At 41.5% G+C, this 19,472-nt stretch overlaps 2 protein-coding genes across 4 annotated transcripts in view; one reads left to right on the forward strand and one right to left on the reverse strand.

Annotated features, from left to right (window-relative positions):
- Ubxn2a (UBX domain protein 2A) overlaps positions 1–5,406 on the reverse strand; it is a 46,018-nt gene extending 40,612 nt beyond the window's left edge. Inside the window, exon 1 of the mRNA XM_057776974.1 lies at positions 5,349–5,406. The gene's annotated coding sequence lies outside the window, so the exon portion shown is untranslated. The remainder of the gene's footprint in view (positions 1–5,348) is intronic.
- A 233-nt stretch (positions 5,407–5,639) lies between these two features.
- Atad2b (ATPase family AAA domain containing 2B) overlaps positions 5,640–19,472 on the forward strand; it is a 132,567-nt gene continuing 118,734 nt past the window's right edge. For all 3 annotated transcript variants that reach the window (XM_057769870.1, XM_057769882.1, XM_057769876.1), the window contains exon 1: positions 5,640–6,244. In XM_057769870.1, the coding sequence (XP_057625853.1) occupies positions 6,038–6,244 (207 nt within the window). In that variant the 5' untranslated portion in view covers positions 5,640–6,037. The remainder of the gene's footprint in view (positions 6,245–19,472) is intronic.

Consider the following 19,472-nt stretch of genomic DNA (forward strand, 5'->3'; position numbering starts at 1 on the left):
GAGGCAAAGGCAGGAGTGTTTCTTGGTTGGAGATGAGCCTGGTGTACATAGCAAGTTCCAGGACAGCCAGGGATGCACAGAGAAACCCTTTCTTGAAAAACAAAAATCAATCAATCAGTCAATCAATCAAACAAACAAAAAATAACTAACCAGGTCTATTTAGATTTTTTTTTTTTTTTTTTTTTTTTTGGTTTTTCGAGACAGGGTTTCTCTGTGGTTTTGGAGCCTGTCCTGGAACTGGCTCTTGTAGACCAGGCTGGTCTCGAACTCACAGAGATCCGCCTGCCTCTGCCTCCCAAGTGCTGGGATTAAAGGCGTGTGCCACCACTGCCCGGCAGATTTTTAATATTCTTTTGAATTAGCTTTGGAGGTTTGAGTATTTCAATAATTTGTTCATCTGTTATATGGTTTTTTTGTTCATAGTTGTTCACAGAATTGTCTTTGCTTATTGAGATAGGATCTCACATAGCTCTTGCTGTCCTGCCAAACTTGCCACATCACCAAGGATGACCTTGAATTTCTGATCCTCTGGCCTCCACATCCCTTTTGTGGTGCTAGAGAAGGAACCTGGGACTGTCAGCACTCTAAGCAAACATTCTACCCACCGAATTGTATCCCAAACTCTGAACGTTTTTTAAGAGTCAGGGTCTTTCTGTGTTGCTCAGGCAGGCCGAGTGGTTTGAACTACAGGGATGGGCCTCTCCATCTAGAAGAACTGCCTTTTAACATTGCAATTTTAAGTTATATATGACTAGTAGACACACTAGGCAGTATACCAACCTCATATTTCATGTCATAAATTTTTTCATAACTTAGTGTTCCTTCACATGCATCAAGCTTAAAAATAGTCTCTTGGATGGCCTCTCATAGTACTAAATCAGAATCGCCTTTTCCCGAAGAATTCCTTATAGCCTGATAAGTATTTTGCTTTTCTTTCACTAGAATTGTCCTTTTTGAAGAAACTGCCTTTGTTTATTTGTGGGGATTACCTTTCCATTACATGAAAACACCTAAGAAAATCCACTTAGGAGAGGAACCATTCATTTTGGCTTAGGATCTCAAAGGTTCAGACCAGGGTCAGCTTTAGCCATTGCTGCGGGGTGGGGTGAGCAGAACAAGACAGCAAGGCTCTGTGACAGACTGAAGCTTCTCATGTCTTGTTGGAAGGCCACACAGAGAACAACAGGAAGGGACCCAGATGTATCCTTCAAAGGCATGACCCCAGCAACCCACTTCTCCCAACCAGCTCTCAACCTCTCACGGTTCTACCACCTCACAATCGTCCATTCAAATTGTGACTCACCAGTACAAAACCTTTGGTTAGATCAGGGCCCTCAAGGTCTTAGTTGTCTTAGGCATCTCAGTCCAGTTGAGTGGACAATGAAGATCAACCATCAACACACACAGTGTGCACACTGGCACACACCTGTAATCCTAGTACTTGGGAATCTGAGGCTTGAGGATAGCATGGGCTACACACTAAGGCCATCAAAAAATACTATTATGTTATTCTTTCTGTTATGGCTTTATATACAATGTATTTGGGTGGGGGGTTACAGGGTTTATGTTACTCAGACTGCCCCAAACTGCTTATTGAGCCCAGGCTAGTTTCTAACCCAAAATCCTTTACCTCAATCTTGAAATGCTGAGATTACAGGTGCCACCATGCACAAAAAAGTTGCTTCCTGTTGTTTTTTTTTTTATTGTTGATTTTTCCCACTTGTGCCTTGTAGTTTTCCTTTATTTAAAGACTTATTTTCTTAAAACATACTTAAGGGTACCTGAGGAAGCAAAACTTGGCTAGAATAGGGTGGCTGATTCTCTGGCACTGGATATACTGGAATACACAATGAAAGTTGTTATGAGCTACCAGAATGTGGGTGCTGGGAACCAAACTTGGGTCCTGTGTAAACTCAGCAAGCGCTCTTAACCACTGGGCTTTATCTACCCAGTCCTAAAAGAAACTTTTGAGGAAAACCATCAGGGGTGCTGAAGAGATGGTCCAAGTTAAGAGCACTTACTGCTCTTGCAGAGGGCCCAGGTTTGGTTCCTAGTATCCATGTGGGGTGGCTCACAACTGCCTATTACTTCACTTTCAGGGTATCTGGTGCCTTCTTCTGACTTCTGCTGTTACTGCATCTATGTGTTGCATGTGTTACATACAAAATAAAATAAGTATTTTTTTAAAAAAAGCCTTTGGGTTACGGATGTTGCTAAGCGGTGAAGCCTTTGCCTAGTACCCCTGCCTCCCATATGACTTCACACTGTGCAGTCCTGGTTGACCTGACAAGTACTATGTAGACTAGAGTGATTGGAAACTCACTGAGGTTCACTTGCCTCTGCTTGCTGAGTCCTGGGCACTGCCAAACATTTTTAAGGTCTTGGGGCTCATTTTCTATCTTTTTTTTTTTTTTTCCCCAGACAGGGTTTCTCTATAGCTTTGGAGCCTGTCCTGGAACTAGACTTGTAGATCAGGCTGGCCTAGAACTCACAAAGATCCGCCCGCCTCTGCCTCCCAAGTGCTGGGATTAAAGGCGTGTGCCACCACTGCCCGGCTTCATTTTCTATCTTTTAAAAAAAGGTATCTTTCAGTGAGCAAATGATTTTTTTTCTTATTTAGATAATTTCTCATCTTTTCTTTTTTAGTCTATATTTTTTGTTTCCTTTATAAGAAATGCCTTTTTTGTTGCTGTTGTTTTGTATTTTCTTATTTTTCAAGACAGGGTTTCTCTGTATAGCTTTAGAGCCTGTCCTGGAACTAGCGGTCTAGACCAGACTGGCCTCGTACTCACAGAGATGCACCTGCTTCTGCCTTCCGAGTCCTGGGATTAAAGGCGTGCGCCACCACCGCCCAGCTAAGAAATGTCTTCTTATCCTATGTTTATACAATTTTTGAGTTAAAAAAATTAACAGCTCACCAGGTGGTGGTGGTGCATGCCTTTAATCCCAGCACTTGGAAGGCAGAGCCAAGTAGACTGCTGTGAGTTCGAGGCCAGCCTGGTCTACAGCATGAGTTCCAGGACAGGTTCCAAAGCTACAAAGAGAAACCCTGTCTTGAAAAACCAATAAATAAATAATTAGAAAATAAAATTAAATGTATGTCTCTAATCAATTTAAAGTTAACACATGAGATAATAGTAGGATTTTTTATTCATAAAAGTATATCCAATTGTCCTAACATCATTTATTAAAAGAGTATTTTTTCATAGCTACCATGGCAGCACATGCCTGTAATCCCAGTTGCCAAGGAGACTGAAATAGTAAGATTATAAATTTGTACATTGGCTAGTCTGGGCAATTTAGCAAGATCCTGTCTGGGCAATAAAACACATGACTAGTAGTGAAGGTTTGTGGTGGAACACTTACCTAGAATACTTGGTTGTTTTTTCTTTAAATAGGTAGCTCAGGCTGACCTTCTTCACCTTGCTATAGTCTAAGCTAGCCTTAAAATTGAAATTGTCTTGGCTCAGCTTCCTGAAGTGCTGGGATTACAGACCTGTGCCACAATACCCAGTTCTTTTTCGTCCCCCAAAATAGACAGGTTCTAAGTTCACTGGGATCGGACAAATACATTGGAAACAAAAGCGATCTTTAGAAGTTTGTCTTTGTGCCTTCTAGGGCTTAGCTATGTATGTATGTATGTATGTATGTGTATATATATAATTTATTTAACTTTCTTTTATGTGCATTGGTGTGAAGGTATTAGATCCTCTGGAACTGGAGTTACAGACAGTTGTGAATTGCCATGTGGGTGCTGGGATTTGAACCTGGGTCTTCTGGAAGAACAGCCAATGCTCTTAACTGCTGGGCCATCTCTCCAGCCCCCTAGGGCTTAGCTTTTGGTTGTTCCCAAAGTAACCAAACTTAGTATCTTGTCAACTTTTCTCATTGTAATTTTTTTTATTGTGCTAGTTTGACCTGTGTGTGTGTGTGTGTGTGTGTGTGTGTGTGATATACTGAAGTCAAGTGCTCTGCCACTACACTATATGCCCAAGCCTTATTTGTATATAGCTTTAAATAAAGTTTAAAAAGTGTTTTACTGACTTGTTATTTTTTTCTCTAGTACAGACAACTGTGTCCTATGTTCTCCAAGCTTTTCTTTGTCCATGTCTTTCCCTCATTTTGTAGCTCAAGGTGCATCTCTGGAAGCCTCCTTAAATCCTCCAGTAGGCATCCTTGCCTCCCATCACATTTGCATTGTAGGTCAATCAATGCCTTCTGGTCCTTTTGTCAGTGAACTCTCCTGAGGTCCAGTTTTGTGGGGTTTTTTGTTTTTTGTTTTTTGGAACAGGGCCTCACTATGTAGCTTTGGCTGTCCTGGAACTCACTCTGTAGACCAGGCTTTGAACTCAAGTTCATGTCATCTCTGCCTCTCAAGTGTTTTTGTTTTTCTGGAATTCAAACTACTCTGTACACAGACATGAGGCCGATTGAAGCTCATTATTTAATTTTTCTTGCTGGGGACTTACATGGATAAAATGTTGTTGCTATGTATTTTTTTTTAAAAAAAAAAAACATAAATGGGGGCTGGAGAGATGGCTCAGAGGTTAAGAGCACTGACTGCTCTTCCGGAGGTCCTGAGTTCAATTCCCAGCAACCACATGGTGGCTCACAACCATCTGTAATGGTGCCCTCTTCTGGCCTGCAGGCATACATAGAGGCTGAACACTGTGTACATAATAAATAAATCTTTAAAAAAAACATACATTTCTTCATTCTTCAATTTTTCAATGTAATAACAAGGGAAATTGCTGCCCAAATAAAGTAGGCTATATCTGATAAACTATGATGTTTTGAAATGAGCATTTATTATTCCATCCATAATAGCAGATCTTTTCATATTATGTGTGCTTTATTTTTCCCCTTCCTTTGGAAATGTTTTGTTTTAATTTTGCTTATGGGTGCACAGTAGGGTGGCTGCTAAAATCACTCAGGTCATAGGAAACAACACTGCTTCTCTGTGCTTAAAGATGAGGTGCTCCTGCCAGGCGGTGGTGGCACACGCCTTTAATCCCAGCACGAGTTTAGTCGTTCTTGCCTTTAACCCCTTTAATCCCTGGGTCTTTAAGAGTTCAAGGCCAGCCTGGTCTGCACGGTGGGTGAAAAAAGATGCAAGGCTCCTAGGTTGTTTTTTCTTTTTCCTTTCTCAGTTTACCTTGCGAGGACTACCGAGGAGGTGTCCTTCCTCTGCCATTATCATTTGTACAGTCAGGCAAAGTGCAGCCCAAGTTCATTAAAAGTCTTGCCTTAGGTAGCTAGGCCATTGGAACTCCCCGTCCCCCCCCCCCCCCCCATACCGCGCCCTCTTCTCCAATCTCCTTCCATCCCGCGCCTCGGCCGTTCCTTACGTCAACTAGGCCACCGCAGGAGTCGCGGGTGTCTAGAGGCTTCGGTCCCGGCTGGGCGTTGAAGGGTCCGGGCTACGTTCCACACGGGAACCGGTCCCGCGCCCTAGTCGGCGCTGCCCATCCCCCAGTCTAGACAGGCCAGTGAAACCTAGCCCCTCCGAGTTCACAGCCCAGAGCGCCTCCCTCGCTCCCCCGCCGGGCAGTGACGTCACGGATGGGCGGAGCCTACGGAGGCTGCGGAGAGGGAAGGGCTGCGCGTTCTTGCAGCGCCCCGCAGCGGTCGAGGCCGGAAGCGGCCTTGTCGGCCCTGCGGCGCCAGAGCCCTGACGCACGGAGCTCGAGAGAGAGAGCGAGCGAGCGAGCAAGCAAGCTTGAGAGAGAGGGAGAGAGAGAACGAGAGAGAAAGGGGCAGACATGGCGGCTCCGCTCGGCTCCCGCTGAGGACGGCTGAGCAGGAGCAGGGTCTGTGCGGCCGGCCTGCAGCCTCGCTTCCGCCTCCCGCTCCCCGCCTCCTCGCGCTGCCGCTGGCTCCTGCCCCGCTCTTGCTTGTCGTGGCCTGCGTCCCAGAGAGGCAACGCGAGCCGGCACGGCGAGGCTCCGCTGGCCCTGACTGCCTGCCGGCGCGCCGGCCTTCCTCGCCTCTCCCGGGAGCGGCGGGCGCGACGTGGACCCGGTCCTCTGGCTGGACCATGGTGAACACCCGGAAGAGCTCTCTGCGCCTTCTCGGGTCCAAGTCTCCTGGGCCCGGGCCTGGGCCTGGGGCCGGAGCGGAGCCGGGGGCGACCGGCGGCAGCAGCCATTTCATCTCCTCTCGGACCCGCTCCTCCAAGACGCGCGCGGCCAGCTGCCCGGCAGCCAAGGCCGGGGGAAGCGGCGGCGCCCTGGACGAGGCCCGGGTAAGAGCGGCGGCCCGCGACCGAGACTTGAGAGCGCCTGCCCGGCCGCCCGGGCTTTGTCTGGCCGGAGACCGTCTGCGGGTGCGGTGGAGGGTGGCAGCCGCCGAAGGGCCGTGACTCCAGCACCTCTGCTGTGCCGGCCCGGTTCTTTTGTGTTAAAGAACAGCACTCGAGTCCGCGGGAGAAGGCTCTTGGGGTCCTGTTCGGGGACATTAGAACGGTCTGCCTTCCGTGTCCTTGCGCGGCTTCGGAGGGGAATTCTAGAGGAAGCGAGAACCCAGGGCTGCTGTCCCTGGCTTGGAAGGGCAGAAGAGAGAAGTGAAAGTTTTCCGCGGTGTCAAACCCCTTTTGAAAGTGTGTCAGCTCTTGCCGCTGTCTAACTGAGCTTACTTAGTTTGGGGGTGGTTCAAGTTGGTAAGGAAGTGAACAGAGCTCCAGTTGGCAGGCAGGCAGGGATGCTGAAAAAAGTTTGTAGCTGCTCTGACACCAACTTTAAAAACAAAACCGACGCTTAACGCCTCCCTAGGCAAGGCAGTTAAGACGCGGCGCTGTAAGCTGTCGGGTGAACCGAGATCCTGCTAGAGAGCAGAGTACTTTTAAGTCACAACAGGAGTGTGTAGAAAGAAAGGTGTCGAGTGGGCACCATCATTCCGAAGTGACATGCTTTCTACGTTTCTGTTGAGGAAATGGGTTACAAAAGCCAACCTAGCACTGTTGTCCATACAGTTGCAGAAGTGGCACTCGAAGAAGTAGGGGATGACTTAGTTCTGTGAAAAGACGAGATCCGAGACCCTGAACTTCCCTCACCCACAGTGCAGAACACGAAGCTGGCACAGGTGTCACTTAAAGTTAGCGAGACGTGTGCGTTCCTACGAGATTGGGTCTAAATTCAGTGAGCCAAATGGATAATGCCTAGAAAGCGATTAACTTTCCCGAGAGAGACTTTTGGCCGGACCGTGTTATTTAAAATATCCCTTTAAATTCACACCCTTTTTTTTCTTACTTAGCCTATGTAAGGTTCTGTAGGGATTTACAAAGTTTTGATTGTTTTATGTAAGTTTTCTCTGTTTTATACTGTTTTGACACCACTCAGAATGAAATTTAGTATAAACAACAAATATTTTACCATGCTACGAAATATATTCATTGTGTCTTTAGAAATCTTTTTCTGTGAAAAATCTGAAAAGTATTTTTGACCTGTCTTAATTTAGTAGACTTTTAGTAGTGTATAGATCTCTTTGGTTGAGCTAAGTGTTTTAAAGATTTTTTTTCCTGTAGAAACTATCCTAACGTATACACATTTCTTACCGACGCTGTCACAATCTTAAGTAATTTTAAGGAACAGTGTGTCCTCTACACTTAAGTGCAAATAAAATATTTAGAGTGTAAGCATGTAATTGTATCATGTTATGAATGCCTAGTCTATTAGAGGAGTGTCAAACTCATCTGAGGCAATTAGCTCATCTCCCATTCATCAGTCTGTGGTCCCATGTTTGAATTCGGAGATCTTATGCTGTCCTTACCCCCTGAGGAGTAAGGTGAGGTAATTTGTCAGGCAGCTGTTATGGAGATGTTAAAAGGCAAAGAATCAATAGTCTAATGTAGAAATGAACACTTGGTAGCTTTTAAATGGCTAGAATGAAAGAGATTGTTTTTCTAGAAGGATACTAATGAAACATCATTTTGAGAACTCTTTTTAAAAAGAGTGTTTTAAAAGACTATAAAACAGTTGTCTCTTAAGATTTACTTTGAAATATTTGCCTTTTACTATTAAAGGGATTTATGTTATAGCTGTAGCAGATGATGAATCTAATTGCTTTCTCTGAGAAAATTTTAGAGATATTCTCATACTGTGAGCTATTGGACCTAAAAAAAGGAAAAGATACAGGTCTGAATTTATTAAGTTTATGAAATGTTACATATATGAAATATGTTGCTTATTTCTTTCTTAGGTATTCCTGAAGTAAATTGATTTGAATGGGGTTAGCTCTTTAATTTGGTTTTGTTATAGGAATGTAGCTCTCCTAGTTCACCCTTTCTAGTATACTTAAGCATACCCTCTGTATTGGTGGGGTCTTTAATAGATATTTCTTCCTGTCTGCAAAGCCTAATTTGATGGGAATTGCTTACTACTTTATTCTTTTTGGAGAGGGGGTTTTGGAGGGAGGTTTCTTGTAGCTTTGGAGCCTGTTCTGGGAGTAGCTCTGTAGACCAGGCTGGCCTCGAACTCACAGAGATCCACCTGTTTCTGCCTTCCAATTAAAGGCAACTACTTTGTTGCTTTAGAAGACTCTCCTTTTTATATTAAGAAATGTATTCCTCTTTGTACCATAGAGATCAAGGAGTTCGTTTTTTCTATTTTTGTGCTGTTTTTCACATTTCATGTTAATCTTTCTCCCCTTCTCATGATTTTAAATTATTTTCATTCACTTTCTTATTTGTTTATTTGATTTAGGAAATCATAGCACCAAGGATTATTCCTAGAGTTTTGTCTTAGTCTAAAATGGTATCTGTGTAGTGAAGCAGATCAACTAGGAAGCATTCTGCATTTATTGGAATGATAAGAAAACTTTTCTACTTTTAATGTTTTTTAAAAACATTTTATGTGCATTGGTGTGAAGGTGTCAGATTCCCTGGAACTGGAATTATAGACAGTTGTGAGCTATTTTGTGGGAATTGAACCCAGGTCCTCTGGAAGATCAATCAGTGCTCTTAACCACTGAACCATCTCTCCAGTCACTTACATTTATTTTTTAAGTTAATTTTTTTGTTTGCTTTGTTTTAGGCAGGGTTTTTGCTGTATGTTTTTGACTGTCCTAGAATTTGCTAGGTAGACCAAGCTGTCCTGGACCTTGTGATTGCTTCTACTGCCTCTGCTTCCCGAGTGCTGGGATTGCCATCAATCCAGAGCCTGAGGAGTTTAGGGATAAGAATAAGCCTGTAAAATGGCCACCACCATGAAAACCACCAACACAGCAATTACTTCTGTAGTTTTCCTGCTCTCTTTAATACATCCATTTTTATGTTTTCTGTTTTCTCTCTCTCTTTTTTTCTCTTTCTTTCTTTTTGGAGACAGGGTTTCTCTGTGTTACAGTTCTGCCTGTCCTGGAACTAGCTCTGTAGACCAGGCTAACTTCAAACTCAGAGATCCACCTGCCTCTTCTTCCCTAGTGCTGGAATTAAAGGAGTGCACCACCACAGCCTGATTATATATTCCAACATTATATCATTATTTTCTTTTCTCTTTGATGCAGTATATATTTTTTTGTCAGTATGATACAGTTTATTTCTTTTTAGGTGTGATACAATATTTTTAGCTGTAGTCAATAGGCTATATAGTAACTTTCTAGAATTATTTATCTGGCCGAAATGAAACTTTGTTGGCTTTGACCACTGCCTCCCTGTTCTTTATTCCTTTAGCTCTTGGCAATCACCCTTGTTCCTTCTGCATATTTGAGTTTGCTTGTCTTCTGTTGTACACACAAATGAGATTGTTTCATTTCTGGCTTAGTTCACTTAGCATAATGTGCTCCAGGTTTGTCTATGCTGTAAGTTTCAACCTTCTTAAAGGTTGAAAAATATTCCAGTGTGTGTGTGTGTGTGTGTGTGTGTGTGTGTGTGTGTACATAGACCATATTTTCTTTATTTATTTACCTGGCATATGGCAATTAATATTGTTTTTATATTCTGGTTGTTGTGCATAATGCTACAGTGGACATAGGAATGAAGTTACCTCTTTAAAATATGTTGTTGTTATTTTTTATTTTCGGAGACAGGATTTCTTTGTATAGCCCTGGCTGTTCTGGAACTTACTCTGTAGACCAGGCTGGCCTTGAACTCAGAGACCTGCCTGCCTCTGTTTCCTGAGTACTGGGATTAAAGGCCTGGGTTACCACACCTGGCACACGTCTTTTTTTTTTTTTTTTTTTTTTTTGGTTTTTCGAGACAGGGTTTCTCTGTGGTTTTGGAGCCTGTCCTGGAACTAGCTCTTGTAGACCAGGCTGGTCTCGAACTCACAGAGATCCGCCTGCCTCTGTCTCCCGAGTGCTGGGATTAAAGGTGTGCGCCACCACCGCCCGGCCCCTGGCACACGTCTTTGAGAGCTTGATTTTAGTTTCTCTGAGTAAATATCCAAAATTGAGATTGCTGAAAGATGTGGTGGTTCCATTTCTATTGTTTTGAGGATCATCCACTGTTCTCCAGGGTTGTTATGCCATCTTCCCTTTCTATCGGCTAGGTGGGCTTCCCTTGCCTTGCTCACATCCTCATCCTCACCATCAGTTAAAGGATTTTTTTGTTTTGTTTTGTTTTTTCGATACAAGGTTTCTCTGTGTAACACTGGTTTACCTGAAACTTGCTATGTAGACCAGCCTGACTTCAAATTCAGATATCCAACTGCCTCTGCCTCCTGAGTGCTGGGATCAAAGGTATGCACTACCATACCCTGCTGTTTGGTAGATGGCTTAAAAATAATTTTTTAGCTGGGGTATAGTGGAACACGCCTTTAGGCTCCAGAGGCGGTGGCAAGTGGCAGGGTATCTCTGAGTTCAAGGCCAGACTGGTTTACCTGTTCTACTGGTAAACTGCTTCAGGGCACGTAGAACTATGTAGTAAGTTCCTGTCTTGAAAAAAATAAACACCCCCAAAAAAAACCTAGTAATTTTTTTGTAATAGCTATTCTGTATGGGATGATATCTTATTAAATTAAAATTACACTTATGGGGGGCTGGAGAGATGGCTCAGTGGTTAAGCGCATTGCCTGCTCTTCCAAAGGTCCTGAGTTCAATTCCCAGCAATCACATGGTGGCTCACAACCATCTGGAATGAGGTCTGGTGCCCTCTTCTGGCCTGCAGGCGTACACACAGACAGAATATTGTATTCATAATAAATAAATATTTTAAAAAAATAAAATTACACTTATGTAGTGATTGTAGAAGTATATATATTATGGTACATATCTGGAGGCCAGAGGATAATTTTGGGGAATTGGTTTTTTTACCTCTGCCCTATGAGTCTCAGGGATCAAACGCAGATTGTTAAATTTGGTAGCAGGTGTTTTAAACCTGCTGAACCTTTCCTTAGATTTTTTTTTTTTTTGTATTTTTCTTTTCTTTTTTTCTCCTTAAGACAGTTTCTTTGTGTAGCCTTGGCTGTCAGGGAGACCAGACTGACCCTGAACTTAGAGATCCCTCCACCTCTGCCTCAAGGGCTGGGATTAAATACTTGCACTTGTTTTTTCCTTCCTTCTTTACTTTTTTTTTTTTTGGCTTTTCGAGACAGGGTTTCTCTGTGTAACACTCTTTTGGTTCTGTAACCAGTCTGGCCTCAAGCTTATGAGATCCTCCTGCCTCTGCCGCCTCTGCCTCCCAAGTACTGAGATTAAGGTCTTACCACTACCGGGACTAATTTATATTTTTCTAATGAGTTGTACTATTTAACAAATTTTCAATATTATCATTTTTATATCTTCCGAAGAATGTCAACTGAGGGTTTTGTTTTTTGTATTCTACCACATCTTTTGGTACGCCCTAAGAGCCTTTACTGAATGTTCTTAAAAACTTCATTATAGATAAATAATATCCATGATTTCTGGCAACCAGGTGGGTTGGTGGTAGGATTTTATCACTTGTTATGAGGACTATTGAAGCCCAACTGTTGTCTGCATTGGAATGGAAAGTTATACTGTTTAAGGGGCCACCTTAAAGTGCTAAATGACTCTGAGTTGTTGGACATTTTGTTTAGGAAATACACAGTAAAGTTTCATTTATGTGCACAGTCAATTTGAGTTTACCTAGTGATACTAGGTGTTTGGATAAAATGTTATATGGGAGTACAAAGTTGGTTTGGGGACTGTATGTGGTATGTGATAACTTGAGGTGTAAGCTAGAGCTGGCAGTGGTAATATATGCCTATAAATTTGGGCACTTGAGAGACTGAGGCAGAAGGACTGGCAAGAGTATGAGGCCAGCCTACGGTGCAGAGTGAGTTCATAAGCTTTTGGGGCTGCTACACAATGAGAACCTGTCTTAGAAAACCAAGGTTGGGGTGGGGAACCTGGGCATGGTAGGCACATTCCTGCTGCCAGCAATCAGGTGGTAGAATCTACAAGATCCTTAAGAATTTGAGGCCAGCCTGGATGACACCCTGTCCCCAAAACAGAACAAAAACCAAGAACAAAATATCAGATTTCTTTTTCTTTGGGGTGGTGAGAATTGAACCCAGGATTTTACACATGCTTAGCACATACTTAACTCTTAAGTACCTTCCAGTCTAGATGCTTTTTGAAGGATATTATGTATAATGACAGGTTGTAATTTGTATTAGTGTTTAAATACTCTTGAGTGTGTGCTGCTGTCAGATTATAAACCTCTGGTGCTTTTGAGTTATGAATATGTGATATTTTTCATACTGTTTTAATTTATCTGGAGACAAGATAAGATTTTGCTTAAAGTTGCTCTCTAAGTAACTGGGCATGGTGGCTTATGTCTTTAGTCCTAGCACTGAGAAGGCTGAGGGAGGATCGTGTGAGTTTGAGAAGACCTCCCCAAAAGCAAAAAAACAGCAATAGAAAAGCCTTTTTCTTCTTTTATTTTCTTTCCTTTTTTTTTCCCCTAGCAGTAGTGGTACATGCCTTTAGTCCCAGCACTTGGGATATAGATCTCTGTGAGTTCGAGGCCAGCCTGGTCTACAGAGTAAGTTTCAGGACAGCCAGGGCTACACAGAGAAACCCTGTTCTGAAAAACGAAACAAAAAACAAAGTGAAAAGCAAAATGCTTTTTTCTTTAGGTTGTCTCCCACTTGAGAAGAGAACTTGGAATGTTAATTAGGTTGGTCTTGAACTCCTGCTTCAGCCCTCTGAATAGTTGTGGCCGTAGACAGTGTACCTGGTACCCTTAGACTATTTGTGAGTGAATTGTCTGTAAGCATCATAAGGGCAGACAGTGTATCTTATTTCTCCTTTAATTCCATTAATTCCTCTTTTTAGAACATACTCCAACATCTGACATAAACAAGATGCTCAATAAATATCTGCTGATGGATGAATGAGTAGCATATTGAGGAGTTGGCCCATTTTATGAAACTCTGATGCCAAGGCTTTAAGAATAGAGGGCATATGAAATTTAGCTCAAACATTAAAGACTATACATGTGTATGTGGTAGGCATATGAGAAAACAAAATGAATTGGTTCTGATGAAATCAAAGGTGTTGCTAAAACTTCAATTACAGTTCTGAATTCTATCTACTGAATCTTTTAGTGGAATTTCATGTTCTTTGTTGTTGAGATATAGCTTCAAAGAAGATAGGGTTTTCTGTGTTGCTTAGACTGTTTTTGTAATTTCTATCTCAGCTTCCCATTGAAGCTGGGACGGTAAGCATACATCAACTTGCCTTACATGTTCTACAAGTTGAGATCTGATTCACAGCATAGTCTACGTGAGTTGCCCTTCCTGGAGTTATACAGTATCATACTTGAATGTCATTTGACTTTTGGAGTCCCCAACCTCCAGCACAGTGCTTGGGATGAAATAGATATTGGGAAAAGAAAAATACACACTATAAAAATACAATTAAGCCTTTTAAGTCTGGTGTCTTCTTGTCTACATGTATTGGTAATTTGTCAGCCTTTTAGAGCTATCACTTTTACACTCAGTCCCTGTGTGAGTTTTGGATCGAGCCGAAAGCATCTGAAAATTATATTTGCCTAATCATTGTGTCAGAGTTTTATATCCATTCTGGTCTCCTTTTAGGTCTTTAAGGCCTTTGACACTTCATTTTGTGTCGAATTTAGATTTAGATGAGGAAATAACACTGTTGTAGAGATTTGACAGAAGCCTGTGCTTAGAGAGAATTACTCTAATGTGCTACCCAGCTTCTTTGCATATTATGGTTAGTGAGTTTAGAGTATTTGAGAGACAATGAATGGAGTGGTCTGGTACTTTTGAACTTTGAATTTTTGAGTTACTTTAAAACTTGTCAGCCATCATGTTTCATTCATTCATTCATTTATTTTTTATTCATTATGTATACAATATTCTGTCTGTGTGTATGCCTGCAGGCCAGAAGAGGGCACCAGACCCCATTACAGATGGCTGTGAGCCACCATGTGGTTGCTGGGAATTGAACTCAGGACCTTTGGAAGAACAGGCAATGCTCCTAACCTCTGAGCCATCTCTCCAGCCCGATGTTTTATTTTTTGTAGCAATGTAATTTCAGAGAAATAGAGGTAAATTAAAATTCTTCTGTAATATTTTTATTTATTGCAAAACCTCTAGTGTTAGCCAATTCTTTTCCCTTTAAAAGTAGTAAATCACTTATTAAATACTTGGCCTTCAAAGTGATACAGAAAAAATACAGTCCAGAAACAGCAGATGGACTGGTAAGATGGTCACACAGTAAAAGCACTAGCCAGTAAAGTCTGACCCCTTTGGTTCCTGAGAAGAAAAGATAATGAAACATATGCATGAACCAACTCTCACAGTGGTCCTTTGACCTCAGTACATGTGCACACACAAACAAATGTAAAACAGATGTCTAGAACTAATTCCTGTTTGACAACTTTGCAATGTTTTCTCTTTCGATTTACTTATCTATTTCATTTTGAGACAATACCTTGCTATGTTAGGTCTCAAGCTGGACTTGAACTTGAAGTGGGATTGTACATGTAGGCTACCATACTTGGTTCCAGCTAGATTTTTGGATTTTTAATATTTTAACATCTAAACCTTACTTTTAGAAGAAAATTTCAGTAAAAAGTCGAGGTTGAAAATGCAACAAATTGTAAAGTCATTTTTACAGAGTTTTACTATTTAGTATAACTAGTTTATAAGTGTCCACCTTGATGAACGATCATAATTCCTAAGAATTTATATAAGGAGGTTTTTAAAGAATATATTATTGTCGTTGATAGTGTTGTTATTTTAGAGAATTGCATTATAGAGCCCTGGCTGACCTGGATCTTATGATATGAACCAGGCTGGATCAGAAGAGATCCACTTGTGTCTGCTTTCTGAGTGCTGAGAGAATGAATGGTATGCACCACCATGCCTGGCTTATATTTTTGTTTTATTTTTTTAGTTTAACGTACAAAATAGTAGGTTTCATTAGGGCTTTGCTATGTAACTGGCAATAACCTTCACTTGGAGTACTGCTGAGGTTATAGTGTGGACCACTACATCTAGTTTCATGCAGTGCTGGGCATCAAACCCAGTGCTCATGCATGCTAGACAAGCATTCTGAGCTACATCCCAAGCCACTTATTACAGTATTTTCATACATATATTTCATTATCTTTTATTTTCATTGTTAGGAGTTAACATATTTTTGTAGTTAATATTTCATTGGTGATCTGCTAGAAAGGCATTAGCACAGTTAAAAGCAAAATACTGAGGTATTTATCTTTTTAATAAAGATAAGTCTCTCTAGGTTACAGAAAACAGTATTTACTAGGTAGGGTGACCACATGCCCTTCTTAGCTCAGGACAGTGCTTACTTGCCTGTGCTTGTGCCAGAAGGATCAGTGCCATTGACACTCAGTTGGACATGGTTTATGTGCATGTACTTGAGTTTATAAGAGTAATATTTGGTTTTAGAGCTCTTTTTTAGTTTCTAACCCTTTATTTTCAGGCTCTGAGTGGTTGTGGATACATATAGTCACTGTCTAATTGCTGTCTGTTACTTTGTAGAGTGTATACATTGCATTTAACTATCCACTCTAAATGGTGAATACATAGACTCTTTCAATATTGCTGCAATTAAAACCTTTATGTAACACCTCTTGTAAATTTGGTGTGGGAATAGCTTTGAGATAGAGCCCAGGAATGAGTAGAATATGCATGTACTTAAAAATGGTTGCTCCAGATTTTCTGTTTTTGTCTCTGTGTATAAGAGTAGTGTATAAATGTTGCTGTATCCCCAAATTTCTGTGGATATTTAGTTATTTTAACATTATTTACCATTTCTTAACCTCTGGATTTTTAAGCACTCATTATATCCATCCTAATTTTATTTTGATTTCACTTATAAAATGCCAGTTAAGATCTTTTGCCCTAATACCCCTCTATTTTTTTAATTTTAAAGAAATATTTATTTTTTAAAATGTACATTTGGGTTTTGCCTGCATATATATGTGTATGAGGATGCCAGATCCTCTGGAACTGAGTTACGGACAGTTATGAACTGCCATGTTGGTGCTGGGAGTTGGACCTGGGTCCTGTGGAAGAGTGACTGACTAGTGCTCTTAACTGCTGTGCTTTCTCTCCAGCCCCTATGCTTTTTGTTTTTGGACTTTTTTTCTTGTTTTACCAAGTATTCCAGATCACTGATTGTGTGTATGTGTGTGTGAGAGAGAGTGTGTGAGAGAGAGCAAGCGAGCATACATGCATGGATGGGTACCTATGCCCATGTGTACACATGAGTAGGTCAGAAGAGGACACTGTGTATCCCTCTGTCTCTCTCCACCTTTCTTTGAGACAGGGTTTCTCACTGAACCTGAACTCACTGTTTTTTGGCTAGGTTGGTGGTAGGCAGGCTCCAGCAATTCTCCTGTGTCTGCCTCCCACCTTCCACCACTGTGCTGGAATTACAGGTATATATGATCATTCCATACTTATACTTTTTAATTTATTTATTTATTTACTTACTTACTTATTTGTTCATTCATGTTTATTCGAGATAGGGTTTCTCTGTAGCTTTGGAGCCTGTTCTGGAACTAACTCTTGTAGACCAGACTTGTCCTCGAACTCAGAGATCTGCCTGTCTCTGCCTCCTGAGTGCTGGGATTAAAGGTGTGCACTGCCACAACCGGCCTGACTTTTATTTCTTTTTTTTTTTTTTTTTTTGTTTTTCGAGACAGGGTTTCTCTGTGGTTTTGGAGCCTGTCCTGGCTCTTGTACTTTTATTTCTAATGTGGGTGCTAGACATTTGAATTGAGGTAATCATGCTTTTGCAGAGAATAGTCTTACCAATGAACTATTTGTCCAGCCCAGCCCAGCCCAGGTTTTCTTTTTTTTTTTTTTTGGTTTTTCGAAACAGGGTTTCTCTGCAGCTTTGGAGCCTGTCCTGGAACTAGCTCTTGTAGACCAGGCTGGTCTTGAACTCACAGAGATCCTCCTGCCTCTGCCTCCCGCATGGCATGCTGGGATTAAAGGTGTGCGCCACCACCGCCCGCCCCAGTTTTTTTTTTTTAAATTTTTATTCTATGATATGGGGTTACTATTTATTTTTGACCTTGCGTATACACACATAGTTTAACTTTCTTATCCTTTCCCCAACCCTCTTTGTGTGTTTTTTTTTTTTTCTGACATGGAGTCTGGCAGTCTTGTCTAGGCTGTTGTTGAATTCCTGGGCTCAATTGATCTTTCCATTTCAGTTCTGAAGTAGGTGAGAATACAGATAGGTGCTGTATTCTTCAAAGACATTGTTTCACTCTGTAGCCCAGGCTGACTTCAAATTAATGCTAGTATTGCCTTATCTTTTGAGTTCTGGGATTTATAGGTGTGAGCCACCAATCCAAGCTATCTATCTGTCTGTCCGTCCGTTTGTCCGTCTGTCAGTCTATTTATTTATTTTGGTTTTTCCAGAAGGGTTTTTCTGTGTAGTCTTGGCTGTTGGCTGTCCTGGAACTTACTTTGTAGACCAGGCTTGCATTGAACTCACAGAGTTCCACCCTCCTCTGCCTCCCAAATGCTGTGATTAAAGGCATGTATCACCACCACCCAGCTGCTATCATCGTTTTTATATTTAAAAAAGAACTTAATTTTTTTTTATTTGAATGAGTGTTTGCTTGTAAGTATGTTTGTGTGCCTGGTGCCTGTGAGGGTTGAGTAGGGCTGAGGGAGATCATTGAGTACCCTGGAACTGGAGTTACTGATGGTCTGAGCCTTTGTGTAGGGTGCTGGGAAATAATTCTGAATCCTTTGCAAAGAGCGACAAGTATTGAACCATCTCTCCAGTCCCAGCCCTTTTTAAAATTCTGGGGCATGTTAATATTCTAAAACCTAAGTACTTTTTAATTTTTGCAAGTTGACTTGCCATTTTGGGGGTTAATTTTTAACTAGAGGTTATAGGGTTTCTTAAAAGATGTGCTTAGAGCTTGTTAGGCTGGTGTGCACATGTCATCCCAGTGCTCCAGGGATGAGGGCAGGAGAGGGGCTAGCCTGGGCATATTAGATCCTGCCCTCCCAGCAAGCCCTACTGAAAATTTGTAGATAACTTTTGTAGAGAATTAACACCATAATAATTCATCTAAGAAGGAGAACGGACCACCTCTTAGATGACAGTTTCATAGTTTTTTTTTTTTTTCCTTTTGTTGTTTTTTGAGATAAGGTTTCACTGTGTAGCCCTGGTTATCCTGGAACTCTTTATAGACTAGGCTGGTCATGAACTCAGAGATGTGCTTGCTTCTGCTCCTGTATTGCTAGGATTCTGTGCACCACTACCACCAAATTCAGCAACTTATCTTAACTACTGAGCCATCTCCAACCCTAGAGGAGGTCTCACTGTGTTAGTAAAGCTAATCTTGAACCCAGGGCCCAAGTCTTCCTCAGGATTTGTCCTTCAGAGTTGCTGACTGGCACAAAGATGTGTCCCCAATTAAGATTCCATCTGTGGGGCTGGAAAGATGACCTAATGGATAAGAGTGCTTGCTGCTCTTCACAGGAACCAAGTCTGATCCCCAACACCCACATTCTGGTGGCTTACAAGCACCTATAACTTCAGTTCCAGTGGATCTGATCTGATGCTGTCTTCTGGTCTCCTTGGTCATCTGTAAATACCCCCACCTCCATAAACATATATACATATGATTAATAATTAAAACATTAATTATTTTAATCCCAACATTGGAGAGGCAGAGGCAGGCAGATTTCTGAGTTCGAGGCCAACCTGGTCTACAGAATGCGTTCCAGAACAGCCAGGGCTGTTAAACAGAGAAACCCTGTCTATCAAAAACCAAAACCAAACAAACAAAATCTACCTAAAACTTCAACTGTTAACACTTTTTTAAAAAAAAAAAATAAAATAAATTGAAACTAGTTTTCATGGTACAGGTTAGATCAGTGGTTCTCAACCTTCCTAATACTTCCACCTTTTAGTACAGTTCCACATGTTATGATGACCCCCAACTGTAAAATTATTTTTGTTGCTACTTCATAGCTGTAATTGTGCTAATGTTATGAATCATAATGTAAATATTTTTTGGAGATAGAGGTGTGCCATAGTGGTCATGG

The sequence above is a fragment of the Chionomys nivalis genome, chromosome 1 (genome assembly GCF_950005125.1).
Source record: "Chionomys nivalis chromosome 1, mChiNiv1.1, whole genome shotgun sequence".
NCBI classification, from domain to species: Eukaryota; Metazoa; Chordata; class Mammalia; order Rodentia; family Cricetidae; genus Chionomys; species Chionomys nivalis.